This window comes from Rutilus rutilus (assembly GCF_951802725.1).
Source record: "Rutilus rutilus genome assembly, chromosome: 17".
Taxonomy (NCBI): domain Eukaryota; kingdom Metazoa; phylum Chordata; class Actinopteri; order Cypriniformes; family Leuciscidae; genus Rutilus; species Rutilus rutilus.
In genome coordinates this window covers 15,818,028-15,833,158 of record NC_140230.1, presented here as the reverse complement: position 1 = coordinate 15,833,158, position 15,131 = coordinate 15,818,028, and the positions used below count along the sequence as shown (strand labels likewise).

The 15,131-nt window shown below is 38.3% G+C and overlaps 1 protein-coding gene across 2 annotated transcripts in view; it reads right to left on the bottom strand.

Annotated features, from left to right (window-relative positions):
* Positions 1 to 871: 871 nt before the first annotated feature.
* The window catches only part of mrpl13 (mitochondrial ribosomal protein L13), a gene marked incomplete at its 3' end in the record, with an annotated part of 20,906 nt that continues 6,646 nt past the window's right edge, over positions 872 to 15,131 (bottom strand). Inside the window, exons 5-7 of one of the 2 annotated variants that reach the window (XM_084384881.1) lie at positions 12,955 to 13,041; positions 12,346 to 12,467; positions 872 to 1,021 (exon numbers count right to left, since the gene is read on the bottom strand). In XM_084384881.1, the coding sequence (XP_084241007.1) occupies positions 997 to 1,021; positions 12,346 to 12,467; positions 12,955 to 13,041 (234 nt within the window). Of the gene's footprint in view, positions 1,022 to 12,341; positions 12,468 to 12,954; positions 13,042 to 15,131 lie in introns of those variants that run through there. The other variant, XM_084384882.1, reaches the window with a different exon arrangement.

The window sequence follows — 15,131 nt, the reverse complement described above, 5'->3', positions numbered from 1 at the left end:
TAGAGCTGGATCAGGCTTCAGAGAGGCTGCTAAAGCCATTTGTGGAACAAGCAAAGGCCAAAGAATCTGAGCTTTATTACTACAGAGTCACAGCTAAATGAATAGGGCTGCAGTTTGACTACCTCTCTGCCTTGTCCCAGGTTTCGATAAATATACATACCCCCGGTTTCACAGACAAGGCTTAAGATAAGCCACGTTTCCATTACCCTTCAAATTGCGCAAATTGAAATTGCGAATTGAAAATACGCTTAATGGAAACACGTCAATTTCGCAAAAACTCCCATTTATCGCAAAAAAAGTTTTTGCGCTCGCATGAGGTGGTTTTTCAGGCAATTCGAAAAAGGAATATTTCGCAAAACTGCAATGGAAACAGTTTTTGCGCATTTACAGGTCAGCTGACTTAAAAGGCGCGGTGTGTTTGGACAGAATACGAGATAGTTCTTGAGAAGAAAGAATGACAGAAATACTGGATTCTAAACCTCAAAGAAATGCCACAATCAAGACCTCGGAGCAGAAATGAGTGAGAAAGACTCAGAAACACTTCATATGTGCTGCTCACAGTATAAGGGTCTTTCCTTGCCATTAATCTTTAATGGAAAGCGCCTATAGTCCCAGGCTCAAATGCATGTTTGAGCTGTTTTAACTGAAACTTGCACTGACATATCTTAAAATAAGCAAGTGCTATTGTTTTGTCTTAAGATGCACACCAGTAATGTTTGTTTCTAAAAACTACATGTCCTAATTGAACTAAGCCCCAATCCTGGCTTAATCTAAGCCCTGTTTGTGAAACCGGGCCTTTGTCAAAAGAATTAATCTCTATTAGGTATGTTATGTGTTTGTGGTTGTGGTTAAATATCACACATACCAAAAGTTGACAAATGAACGATTTATGAGACATAATTTATTTCACATTAACAATATAAAAAAGGACATTTCCAAGTCCCAAACTCCTAGACAAACTAAGACACAAAATCCGGGGAAACTGCATTATGATGTTCATTTCATCCTGTAGTCTTCTGGCCTGTGAACACAATAGACAGAAAAATTCACTTAATATTCAAAATCAATATTATACTATAAAGACAGAGATATGCAGGCTACACTAAGAGCAATAACTGAAATTGTTGCGAATGAAAAGCAGGATCTTGAACCTCCCAGACTAATTATATAACAAATACATGGCCACAGTTATCTTAGTGTAGGTTTGTACTATATTAATTGACTTTCAATCTGGAAATAAAAATAATGAATCACTGAATTTGTTGATTTGTTTCCACTGATACTAAATTTGAATTAAAAAGTTCCCCAAGATTTACTATACTCTTATTGCATGAATAAAAGAATCCTGAAAAAAAGTGTCAGTTTCCACAAAAATGTTCAGTAGCGTGACTGTTAGAACATTGATAAGAAGAAATGCAGCAAATCAGCATATTTACAATGATTTCTGAAGGATCGTGTGACACTGAAGACTGGAGTAATGATGCTGAAAATTCAGCTTTGCATCAGAGAAATAAATTACATTTTAAAATATAGAACACTTATTTTAAATTGTTATATCTCACAAGATTACTGTTTGTATTGTGTTTTTAATCAAATGAATGCAGCATTGATGAGCATAAGAGACTTCCTTCAAAAAAATCGAACTTTCTGATTTCAAATCTTTGATTGTTATTATATATGTGATGTCACACATAAGTATGCCAACTGGTACTGAGGAAATTTCATCCGAAGGTTAAAAATTCACCACCCTGTCGTTGCCAAATCAGAAACAGTCCCAAACTGGAACAGAGGGGTCAGGGGCCCAGGGGCCTGCAGAGTAATGACACTGACCCACATTAAGGGTCTCTCTCAGAGACACATCCATCACCATGACAACTGTGTCACCTTGTCACCATCCCAACCACTGCCTTGGGATGGCATCTGATCGCTGCTGATATTACAATGTCCAACACTGAAGGGCATTTTGCAGTTTGAATCATAATGGGGAAAAGAATGGCATATATCAGTGATCTGTCATTTAGGCTACATGAAGGATGAACCGAGTTACATGAATCACATGATGTAGAACGCGTGGATTACATGAAGTCAAATGTAATTAAAATTCAACCTACAAGAATGAGATAACGTTCATCTTTTGAGTTCTTATGAACATTTTCAATGAGACATATGACAGGATTGCTCTTAATAAATGGCAAACATTGTCTGAGAAGCATAAAGATCTGCATGATATCAGTCACGACTGTGCTTTCGAGGCAGCAGCACACATACAAAACAGCATATTTGTGCTGTACAGTGAAACAACCAACACTTCAGCAAATCTGGATATTGTGATTCAAACAAGGACCCGATCCAGTTAATAAAATGCATTGTAAATGTCAACTATTGGTATTTGAGATGACTGCATGCATTCTGTCTAAGAATGTGTTGTATTTTTTAGTCTACTATATGCACAATACTAACTAATCAGGTTTTTCTTGAGTCAGATATTGGATTGTTGAACACGTACATACAGTACGAATGTAAGACACTGACCTTGAACAGGTCAGACGAGATCAATCATTTATCAGTAATAATCAATTAGAAACTCAATTTCGTGCTGAACTTATAGTAAATACGTTGATTTAAAGTCCTTGTAATGGATATAAACTAGCCATTACCATGCCACCTACCTACTGATTCAGAAGTTAAATCATTTCCGAGAGTAATGGGAGCTTTCATTATTTTCAGACAACGTCTCACTGTTGACTGAACTCTATGGACTAAAAAGCCAACTGCATGCTGGGAGCCAAGTTTCTCATTAGAGCAGCTCTATTACAAGAGAATGAAAACAAGTGGATTTACATTTACATTTCCTGAAGGAAAAACTGCTACTTTCAAGGCAGCAAAAGAATCATGTACATTTTTTTGTTAATCTCAGGTTTAGACTTTAGTTCTGTGTAAATGAAGAGCCCCTTTTGCAAACCGTAATCAACACACAGGCAAGTTCATTCCCAATACATTTTTTGCATTTCGCATCGCTGCTTTTAAATTGTATTTCTATGCCACATCTCGTGCATCAGCACTGATTTTAAAATGAAGTGTTGAGTTAAAGTAGTTTAACTTCTTTAGCTTCTTTTTCATCGAGCCCAAAAAATACATCGGTTTTTATGTGTGCAGCCAAACGCATAGCCTTTTTTTAAAGTATACTTTTGATATTGGTATATACTTTATACATTTGATACTGTGCGCAAACACATGCGACAAAAAAAGTTTAATCTTTAACCAGTGTCCAAGTTATGACAAATAAAAATGTCTTCGTACTCGTTTAAACTAGAGTATCGGTTGCTTAACCGCCTCAAACAAATACTCAGCAATGCTGTGTTTGAGGTCATATTACGACTGTTACAGTCTCTGAAGAAATTTTGGATTTACTCCACGCTGTGTCTAGCTAGACCAATATATAAATATATGCAAGGAAGGAATGACCAATCACAATCCAGGATGCAAATGGTTATAAGAAGTACACCATTCAGATGATGTCCCTGACAGTTATTATTCTGAATGCTGAACATTCTATATAATTCGAAGGGATATTAAAAAAAGGAATATTAATACAGTGCTCTCTTAAAATCATGACACTTCAATAAAATGAAGCAGTCTGGGAACTGTGCATTTAATCCTGACATATGTAAATGACATTAAGGTTTTTATATTAATCTACAATCATAAGGAACAGTGTAAGCAGAGAGAGAGAGAGAGAGAGAGAGAGAGAGAGAGAGAGAGAGAGAGAGAGAGAGAGAGAGAGAGAGAGAGAGAGAGAGAGAGAGAGAGAGAGAGAGAGAGAGAGAGAGAGAGAGAGAGAGAGAGAGAGAGAGAGAGGTTAAACTCTCAGATCTTTTGGCACAGAAGGAGAGAGCAGTGTTTCGGCCACATTAAATAAAGCAATGCCTTCCAAAATCTTTGAGCCATCCTGAAAAGTCAAGCCAAAACATTTTGATTGCCCCCTATTGGCTGGCTGCTGTTTAGGTCATAAACCCCACCCTCTCCATATACCCTGGTAATCCAGAGTTCTCACAAGAGCACAAGTTGAATTTGCTCAGCGAGTTACTCTGGTGTCGAGTAATGATGCTCATTAAATATGCCTCTGAGCTGCACCAATCACATCGGGTTATCTGATATAGGCGGGCCAGAGGCGAGATGACGACAGCGCTGCGACGTGTAAACATTGCAAGATGGCTATGGATGAACACCAGTTGTTTGAAACGGCTTTGGCCGCTACAATGAAATATTTAGACTTGCCTTTTTCTCTAAAAGAGGAACAGAAGATGGCGCTCGAATCGTTCCTTTGCAAGAAGGGCGTACAGTGCAAGAACCTCCACCCCGTACAGTGGAAAACTTTAAACTTCCACCCAGTTAATGCCCTATATATGCTGAAGTAAAAACAACCTTTTTAATGTCATATTTATACCATCTGTTCAAACTGTTGATGAAAAAGAGGTTTTGACTCACCAACTTATCAGCCAATCAAATGTTACAAAGCAAACATCACCTTGCTTTACTCCAATTTAATTACAGGAGATCTGCCGTCACATTATCACATTGTCGTCTCCTTCCCACCGATGTGTTTTAATTACACGCTCCACGTGGCTTCTTCAGTAGGGACCGGCTTGTGTGAAATAACACAATGGAGACAACAAACAAAACACAGCCGGTTGCCTCAGTGTTTGTTGGAGAGGGATATGAATTCTGGACACCACACGGCGAACATGCAAAGAACCACCACATATACTGCAAGTTTGATCCAGAACCTCAAAGAACAGTCACCAGGACTGGAGCAGGATCAAAAAAACAACACAATGTGGGAAAAATGATATCGAAACAACACCTCACCCTTTTTTGATGGAGGCACAACTGCAAAGAACTTTGTACAACATTAGGGTTGGGAACAGTGCATTTAAAAAAATTAAACGAATGACTGTTTTGTTAATGGCTTTTGCATTCTTTCTAGTGATACATATTGAACAGCGCAGCAACACCACTGATACATTTACAGTGCAATAGAGCAGTCAGATGAATCAGAGTCAGATGAGTCAGACCGAATGAATAAATCTTATGAGCCAGTTCTTTTTAGTGAATCAAAAGCATACAGAGCAACCAGAGAAGTCCGACTCCCGAACAACTGATTCTTATGAGCCAGTTCTATTTAATGAATCAAAAGCAAATAAAGGAACTGGAGTAGTCCGGTTACCGAACAACTGTCTGCTTTTGATGCACAAAAAAACAGCTCAAAAGAATCAAAGCACCTAATCTAGTATGATTCATGAACAATTCATTCTAATGAACCAGTTCTTTTTATGAATCAAAGGCCATACTGAACAACCAGTGTGATCTGGTTCTTGAACAACTGATTCTTAACAGCTGGTTCGGTAACACTTTATTTTACAGTGTCCTTGTTACATGCACATACTGTATTAATAACAGTAAGTTATGCATAATTACATGCAACTAACTCTATAATAAGTAAATGTTGTTTATTTTGCTCGGCACTTAAATGTACAATTACATTGTCCACATACAGCTTTCAACTAACTGAGACTTCAATCTGCCTAGTTTCTTACTGGTTGGTCATATGACAACATGCAGTTAAAGACTACATTGTTAAAATAAATCGGAAACAAATTCATTCAATAGTTCATGATTTCCTTCCCTATAAATCTTGAGCTTGAATTAAACAGGAGTACTTATTCATTATTAACAGTTACATATTTTACTATAATATTTAACGGTAACAGATTTTACTATAATATGAATACTGATTTACAGAGCCCGGCGACACAAAGAAAATATTAGTGGAAATTACATGAAGTACACCGAAGAAAAGGTCATACACAAATTTAACAGACTGAACAAAATGAGGGTTCAAGTTCTCCACTGCCCACACATAATATAGTCCTCTTGACAGGAATTTTTTTTTTTTTTTGGCTGTTGCTCAAACCAAGGCAAAAGAGCCGCTTTAATGTTTGGAGGAGTTCATTCAAGCAAAACCCCCTAATGCACATCTCAGGAAATATCACATAATGTGCATAAATTAATAAAGTGACTTATGTACCAGGAAGGGTATGTGTACTTGAAAATGTTATCATCAGTCATTATTTGTCAGGTGAAAATAAGTGGCTTGGAAGAGTAATAGCACTCTGCCTTGCCTTAACAAGCAACACTACATATACATTTGCAGTGTACATCTTTTGGCACAACAAACTGCCTTTGAAATACTGTAACAAGTGCTTACCTTTAAATCTATAGTGTTTCATTAACTAGACTGTGGTGGCACTGGTGGCTCGCCATGCCACAGCCGCATTTAAATGCAGAGTGAATCCGCTAAAATATCCCCGATATTACATTACAGTAAAGGCTCATACACGACCGATACAAGTTCTCATCTTTTTTTTTCTTCTGTAAATCATTACCATGTTGGGCTGTGAGTCTATTTTTCTTGAATGCATCAGCCCAGAATGCCCTAATGTTGGTTTGACTGCTTGATACATGACAAAATAAAAAATGTTCTACCTGATATTGTAGATTTAATGCGAGCACGGTTTGATTCAGGTCTTTATATCAAACAGGTTGGGTCAGGTACGGAATTAAATTAGTGTCGCTGTCGGATAACGAGTCGGGTGTTCTGTTAAACCCTCAATGTGTTCGTGTTCAGTTTACACTCATGGTGTGTGAGAGTAGATATGACCCCAAACATATATATATATATATATATATATATATATATATGTATATATATATTTTTTTTATATATATTTAAATATTAGAGATCAATTCATTTTTCTGATTGTGACAAACTGCTCTTATAACAGCTTTTATTATGTATATTTTGTGAATATATCAAACACAAGACTTGATTGTAATCACATATTTGTATAAAATAATCCAATTGTATAAAAATAATTAAAAAAGTAAATAAAACCAACAAAAAAAAACAAAAAAAAAACAGCAATAAGCAGGTATGAACAGGAGTGAAGAGTGAACACACACCTGTGTGTCTGTGTGATCATGTTTGTTCCACATTGCATTTATGCTCTAGTACCAGGCCTTCATTTATGTGTGGAATTTTTCAGATTTATGCTGAAATTATAGATTTTATTTGTCAGTTTGTTTAAAAATGCCTTATACTACAGACTTCCTCTCTCTCCTAGCCACATTTGATCTCAAACGGCTCATCACCACAGGTACTCACAAATCAGGCAACCAACTTAACCTAATTTTCACACGCAACTGCATCACAGACAACATTTTGATGAAACCTCTGCACGTTTCAGATCATTTCTTCATTATTTTAATCTACAAATCACTACTGTGCACTACCAACCAGTTAACTCTACCAGTTACTTTTAGACGAAACCTGCGCTCACTTTCTCCTTCCCATCTTTCTTCTGTTGTTTCATCCTCTCTTCCCTCACCCACACAATTCTCATCTCTGGATGTGAATAGAGCAACGGACACTTTATGTTCCACTAACTTCTTGTCTAGACAATGTATGTCCTCTATCTTCTAGGCCAGCACGTGCTTACTCCCTCTAACCCCTGGTTATCTGATCTCAGGGCAGTTACCAAACTCAGCAGAGAGAAAATGGCGTAAATCAAAGGACCCATCTTGTTGTACGTCCAAGGAATTACTCAGCAACAGCCACATGCGAACGCAATGATTTTTATTAACAGAGCTCTAGTTGCCAACACTACATATCCAGTATTCGAACAGCTCACGTGTATATTCTTAGTACATGCGCACTGAGGGGGAAGGACGTTCTTAAAGAGCCCAACACTTTTAAAGTAACATGTTAGAATATACAAATTATATTGTACTTCAGTACAGATCATTTATCACAATGATCTACACATCTGATCTGAGTACGTATCAGTCTCTGCTGATAAAGTCAGTTCATGCTGCTAAATCTTCATGTATCCACAACAAGATCTTTTCAAAACATTCAACTCTTTCCTCTGTCGCCCTCCGCCACCAACCACCACCTCTTTAACTGCTGATGATTTTGCTAATTTCTTCACTGGCGAATCTACAACCATCAGCAGTCAGTTCTCAGCTCCAGACACACACAGACCAACCACATCCACAGCCATAAATCCTCTCTCCACCTTCTCTACACTCACTGAGGCAGAAGTATCTAGATTTCTCTTCTCCAGTCATCCTACCACCTGCCCTCCAGATCCCATTCTTCAAGACATCTCTCCCACACTTTAACCAGCACTCACAAACATCATCAACATATCTCTCCATACTGGCGTTTTCCCTACCGCATTCAAGCAGGCTCCCCACTGCTTAAAAAACCCACATTAAATACGTCACTTGTAGATAGTTACAGACTTGTCTCTCTCTTACCATTCATAGCGAAAAAACTTGATACCCGGTTGAAAACCACTCTTTCGTCTTTCCTCTCACATAATAACCAGCTGGACGTTAACCAATCTGGATTACTGTCGGTCTCTGAAGCCCTAGGGATTGCAAAAGCTGATTCCAAATCATCAGTTTTCATCCTCCTGGATCTGTCTGCTGCCTTTGACACTGTGTATCATCAGATCCTTCTGTCCACCCTTATCACTGGGCATCACAGGGATTACACTTCACTGGTTTGAATCCTACCTCACAGGTAGGTCTTTCAGGGTTGCCTGGAGAGGGGAGGTATCCAAAGCACATCAACCGATCACTGGGGTTCCTCAGGGTTCAGTTCTTGGACCCCTCTCTTCTCCATATCCACTACATCACTGGGACTCATCATACAGGCCCATGGTTTCTCCTACCAGTGCTATGCTGATGACACACAGCTCTTCCTCTCATTTCAACCAGAAGATCCCACAGTAGCTGCACGTATCTCTAGCTGTCTGGCGGACATCTCGACATGGATAAAGATCATCACCTGCAGCTCAACCAGGCAAAGACTGAGCTTCTCGTCTTCCTTGCCAATCCGACTCTACAGCATGATTTCACCATCCAGCTAGGTTCATCATCGCTTAACCATCATCTATTACCCCATCAAGGTCAGTCAGAAATCTTGGAGAAACCTTTGATGACCAGCTGACCTTCAAAGACCACATTGCAAAGACAGCTCGGTAATGCAGGTTTGCACTACACAACATCAGGAAGATCAGGCCTTTTCTAACCAAGCATGCAACACAGCTTGTTGTCCAGGCCTTGGTCATTTCTAGGCTTGATTACTGCAATGCTCTTCTGGCTGGACTTCCATCATGTGCAATTAAACCTCTACAAATGATTCAGAACGCTGCAGCACGTCTTGTCTTCAACGAGCCCAAAAGGGCCCTCTCTTCATCTCTCTGCACTGGCTACCACTCGCTGCTCGCATCAGGTTCAAGGCATTGACGCTTACTTACAGATCTACCACAGGCTCAGCGTCTCCTACTACCACTCGCTCTTACGAGTCTACATCCCTACCAAAAGCCTGTGATAGGTAAATGAGCGACGGCTCGTGGTACCATCACAGAAAGGTACAAAATCACTCTCCAGAACATTTTCGTTCACGGTTTCCACCAGCAGGGAACAATCTCCCCGCCTTCATACACTCTCAGAAAAAAAAGGTACAAAAGCTGTCACTGGAACAGTACCCTTCAAAAGGGTTCTAATATACCATTAGGTACTAATATGTACACGTTTGGTACCAATATGTACCTTTGAGGGACTTAAATGCACTCTTTAGGTACAAAGGTGTACCTTTTGAAAAGGTACCGGCACAGTGACAGCTTTTGTACCTTTTTTTCTGAGAGTGTATGGCATGCAGGATCCCTGACAATATTCAAAAGACAGCTGGAAACTCATATCTTCCGGGAGCACTTAACCTCATAAAATTGTTTACATTATCACTTTCCTTTAATCCCTCCCCATTGTAGCTTATGCTACTCCAAGCAATGTCTGCAACTTTGTATTTTGAGCTCTTTTTGTGTTTGTTTGCCTCTTCACGATGGCAACATCGCTTACTGCTGTATTCCTCATTTGCAAGTCGCTTTGGATAAAAGCGTCTGCAAAATGAATAAATGTATAAATGTAAATGTAAAACACCAGTGTGAATGTAGACTGAGACTCTTTATCACAACTAAAAAAGAGGGTTAAGTCTACTTTAGGTTCTGGTACAAGTTAATGACTTTTTTCTTTGTTCAATTAGCACACTGGACATGGGTTGGAGCTCTTAATTTTTAATTCTCAAAGTGCACCGGATTGATGAACTGGGGGTGGGGGTTGGGAGGGGGTCATGCCACCAGACCATCCTAGAGGGACAGAGGTCCACCCCCAAAGTCTCACAAAATCCTGTGCAAAACACTGAAATCTGACAAAGGAAGAGTTGTAACATCACTTGACTTTCAGCGTTCAGTGATTCAACACTAAAGTAATATCAAATCTACAGAATATCAGAGAGTGTAAATCTCCTTGAGATGAAGCTCAAAGCTCCTCACAGCCGCACCACACCTTTAGCATTTGATTCTGACTGTTATCATCTGTTTTTATACCTCCCACGGTGAGACTGCAGTTTTCGAACCGCAGTACCATCAACAGGAGCTATAAAGCCATTTCATTTCATACCTTGAGATTCATCTGACCACACTTGGCATGATAACGATTGTAATGAAATCATAAGTCACCTATGCTATGCAAATAAAAGTTCAATAAAGGCCACAGGAAGAGCAATGCCCCATCCAGTCATTTAATATCATTTGGAAAACAAATCAAAACCTTGCATTAAAAATGCTGAGAATTTTTTTTTTCTCCTAGAAAATGTAGCTACTATCCAAAAACTTTTGTCTAACAAGTTCAGAAGTAATACAGCCAGGGGAAGATGTGCTGTGTGAATGAAATACTCAGGATGGGAAACTTTATTGTCTATAGTTGGGGGACAATCTGCACAGATGTAAAGGGTTTATGAGGGGTTTAATAGCAGTACAGCAGCGGTGACAATCTCAAGTGATATAAAATGTCTTGGAGGATCTTGTGTGTGGAGCCAAACAAGGCAGAAAAGTATCTCAGGGGGCATGTATGTCAGACAAAGCACTTGACCTCTTTTCCTTTTTTCTTTTGCATGTGTACATGCAACCCAGGGGATACTTGATTTTTGTAGAAGATTTTGCTTAGTTAAACTTTTTCTAACAAATGATACTCCAGCAGTCAACAGTTTGAAATAAATACGCTTTTTTAATGTTTTTAAAGGAAGTCTCTTATGCTCACCCAAATCCAGACAAAATTTTAATATTGTGAATATTATTACAACTTAAAATAACTTTTCTATTTGAATACATTTTTAAATTCATTTTATTCTGTGATGGCTGAACTGAATTTTCAGCATTATTACTACATTATTACTATTAGAAATCATTCTAATATGCCGATTTGGTGCTCAAGAAACATTTCATATTGTTATTATCACCGTTGAAAACAGTTGTGTTAATTAAAGGGATAGTTCACCCAAAAATGTTGTCATTACTAACTCACCTTCAAGTTGTTCCAAACCTGTATGAGTTTCTTTCTTCTGTTGAGCACAAAAGAAGATATTTTAAAGAATGTTCGTAATCAAACATTTGACGGCACCCACTGACTTCCACAGTAGGAAAAAAAAATACTAAGAAAATCAATGGCTACTGTCAACTGTCTGCTTACCAACGTTCTTTAAAATATCTTCTTTTGTGTTCAACAGAAGAAAGAAACTCGTACAGGTTTGGAACAACTTGGGGGTGAGTAAATTATGACAGAATTTTTATCTATGGGTGACCTACCCCTTTAAAATTTTGGTGGAAACCATGAGTTCTTGATGAATAGAAAGTTCAAAAGAACAACATTTCTTTAAAATATAAATCTTTTATATCATTATAAGTGTCTTTCCTGTTACTTCTGATAAAAAAAAATTGGAAAACACTTTTATAAAAAAAATAATTAAAAAAACTGCCAGTCTACTATATTATAAGACAAGTAGCTTAGCAATTGTGTAAAATTAGTGTGCAAAATAAAAACGTTGTGTGATTGGCTGGCCTCCGAGCCAGTGCCTCGGCTCTCATAAATCTGATTGGATGTCTGCAGTGTGGGGACCAGCAGAGCAGCCATCCAGAAAAGTGCAGCTTCACATACAGATTATTAAACATCAGTTCTTTACGACCTCACTGCCAGCCATCCTCTCTCCCCCTCAGGAGCTCACCCGCACAGGACGACACCGCAGCTATGCTATAAATCTAACAGAACTTTGATGCATGCTCTTCAGAAGCACCAAAGAAATATTGTAGAGCAGAAACAAAGGGGCTAAGAAAGACACAAAAAAAAAAAAGAGAAAAAGTATAATAAAAAATAACTCACGGGGTCCAAAGCATGGGGAAAGTGTCCCGCTCCTCCTGTGTGTACTCGCTGAGCTTGCGAGGAATCTCTCTGGGTTGAGGAAGTTCCTCTGTAAGGTTCTTCAAAATATCCTCAGGAAGGACCTAACATGGGACACACAGTGAGAACACCTTTTATCATTGCGCACACACACTGCTGTAACAAAAATGACGGCAGAAATACAATCGGAGACAGGACAGTGTGACTGGATCCTGTCTATCCTTACAATAGGGTTCTGTAAGTCAATTACAGAAACAATGCTGATTTACTACTTTCTCTAATGTAACCAAACCTTAGGTGTTTTTTTAATAAGATTTTTATAGTTCAATTTATATATATATATATATATATATACAGTATTAAAACAAAACTTCATTAATTGTGCAGCAAGGTATTGCCATCATGTTATTTTTCTATTTTTGCAGCTGTAGAAAACATGTTGTGCTGTTTAATGTAACTTCTTAATCGGATACATCCCTTCCTCCAATGAAACATTCATCAATCACACTGACATGTTTCTCCTTCCCAAACATGTCAAGCTTTGGACAGAGCATCAATGAACATAAATCAGAGCATCAACTGAGAGCTTACATCATCTGGGAAGAGGTGAAGCCGTTGCATCATGGTCCTTCTGGTGAGGTTTTTGGGAAGCATCCCGTAAACAGCCAGTTTAATGATCTGTGGAGAAAAAAAAAAAAAAGAAGAAGAATTGGGCCAGAGATTTGGAATTTAGTCAAAGAATACATGTGGAGATTTCTGCCTTTTCATTCTCAAAACAAAATAAATAAATTATTAAATAAAATCATTATACACATAAATCTGTCATCTGTGATTTTTTTAAAAATTTTTTTGAAAATGATACACAAACAGACACACATATACATACATACATACATATATATATATTTACAGATTTACACATACACACAAAGTGCCTTGCAAAAGTATTCACTTTTTATTTTATATATTGCAGCCTTATGCTAATCTGCTTTACTTTTTTTACATCAATCTAAATTTCACCATACACCATAAATGCAAAGCAAAAAAAATATTTTTGAAGACTCGTGCAATGCATTTTATTTTTAATACATTTTCTAAGGTTATCAGAAATCAAATTTTGTTATTTGTCATTATGGTGTACAGTGTGTAAATTGACGTGAACAAAAAAAGTAATTTAAAGCAAGGTTAGCATGAGGCTGCAGCATAACAAAATGTGAAATGAATGAAGGGGTACGAATACATTATGTTTTTGTGAGGTGGTACTTTTACACAACCAAAAAGTAAAAGCCAATCATGCCTGTCAAATTTGAAATTCAAATATTCTAAGTAAATGCAGCCACTTCAATGGTAAAAAAAAAACCCAAAACAACAACAGTCCCTTTGCTACCAAACCAAATGAATTCACAAGTGAGTGGCCATTTTTAACCCATCATCCCAACCATCCACTAACCCAACCCCATCATTCTTTCATCAAGACATTAGACAGGGATGTTTTTTCTTTCTTCTGACTGGTAGATGTTTGATGGATGAAACCTGTGTGAGGGAGTAATCGCTCTTCGCAACTCTGTCACCTTCCTCTGATCATTATCCACAATTATCCCTGATACATTCCCCCCTCGACTGGAATAACTCAGCCCAAGTCGAGCATTCATCTTGTTAATGATCAGAGCGCCGGAGGGCGGCAGCCGGCTGAATTTGAGTTTGAGTGCAGCACCTACACACGACTACTCTTCTTCAGGTGCGTTATCAGTTACGGCCCACAGGAAGAAAAACCATTCAGGGTCAACAGCTTGTGTGCCTGGACTATGGATGGGCTCTGATTGTCTGTCACAGTGGGAAGTAACGGTCAAGGTTACTTTCAGGAGGTGAACAACAGCAGAGAGAGAGATGGGATACGCACTCTGCATCTCACAATAAAGTTGAAAAAAGAAAGAATGTGGTCCAATTTAAGAAATGCATTGGCAGCTAATAAGCACAGATGCATTTTCCCCACTACGGTGATAAAAAATACTTTGAATATTATTTTCAGGCTTTTCCTTCCTCAACATAGAAGAGAATTACACAAACACAAGCCAAACTTTTATCACCTGCACGTGTAAGAAAAATGTGCGATAACCACCACGCCACATCTCTTGGAATATCATCATAAAAGTAACACATTGAAATAAACATGACATTTTGAAGTAGCAGTACTGAAATTGCATTTGTTTCATTTAAAACTTTGAAAAATAATGTTTCTACAGAGTACTTCAGCTTCATCGAGTGCCATCCTCATTCAACGCAAATATATAGCGAGAAGATTTAAAGCAGCCTGAGATTTGTGTTTCTTCAAAAACAGGAGGGTGCGATTCACAGCGAGGGCTGTTTATCAATCCAGGCGCGTCAGCGGTAGGTGACACTTGTAGAGGTGTATATTAGAAGCAGACAGGCCAGGAAAGACGGCTGTTTTAATAACGCCGAGGTGTTTGAGCCTTGAAAGAGCACTCCGACGTTGAGAAAACTATTTCTTAGTCGGGTGAAGGAAAGACTGGGATAAGAGTAGGAGAGATAAGCACTAAAGGGATGGAGAACTGAGCAATATGGGGTTTGTTCTGCATTTATTATTCAAATGTGTGTCATGCTGATTGTGAGGGAATATTTTGCTCTGCAACTGCCACTATCTGCAATTACTAAAAAAAAACATTTGGGCATCATTTACATAAATTAATATATGAAGTTGATTTTCACCACCCTCCAAGGTGCAAGCAATTTGAATCAAATTATGAACA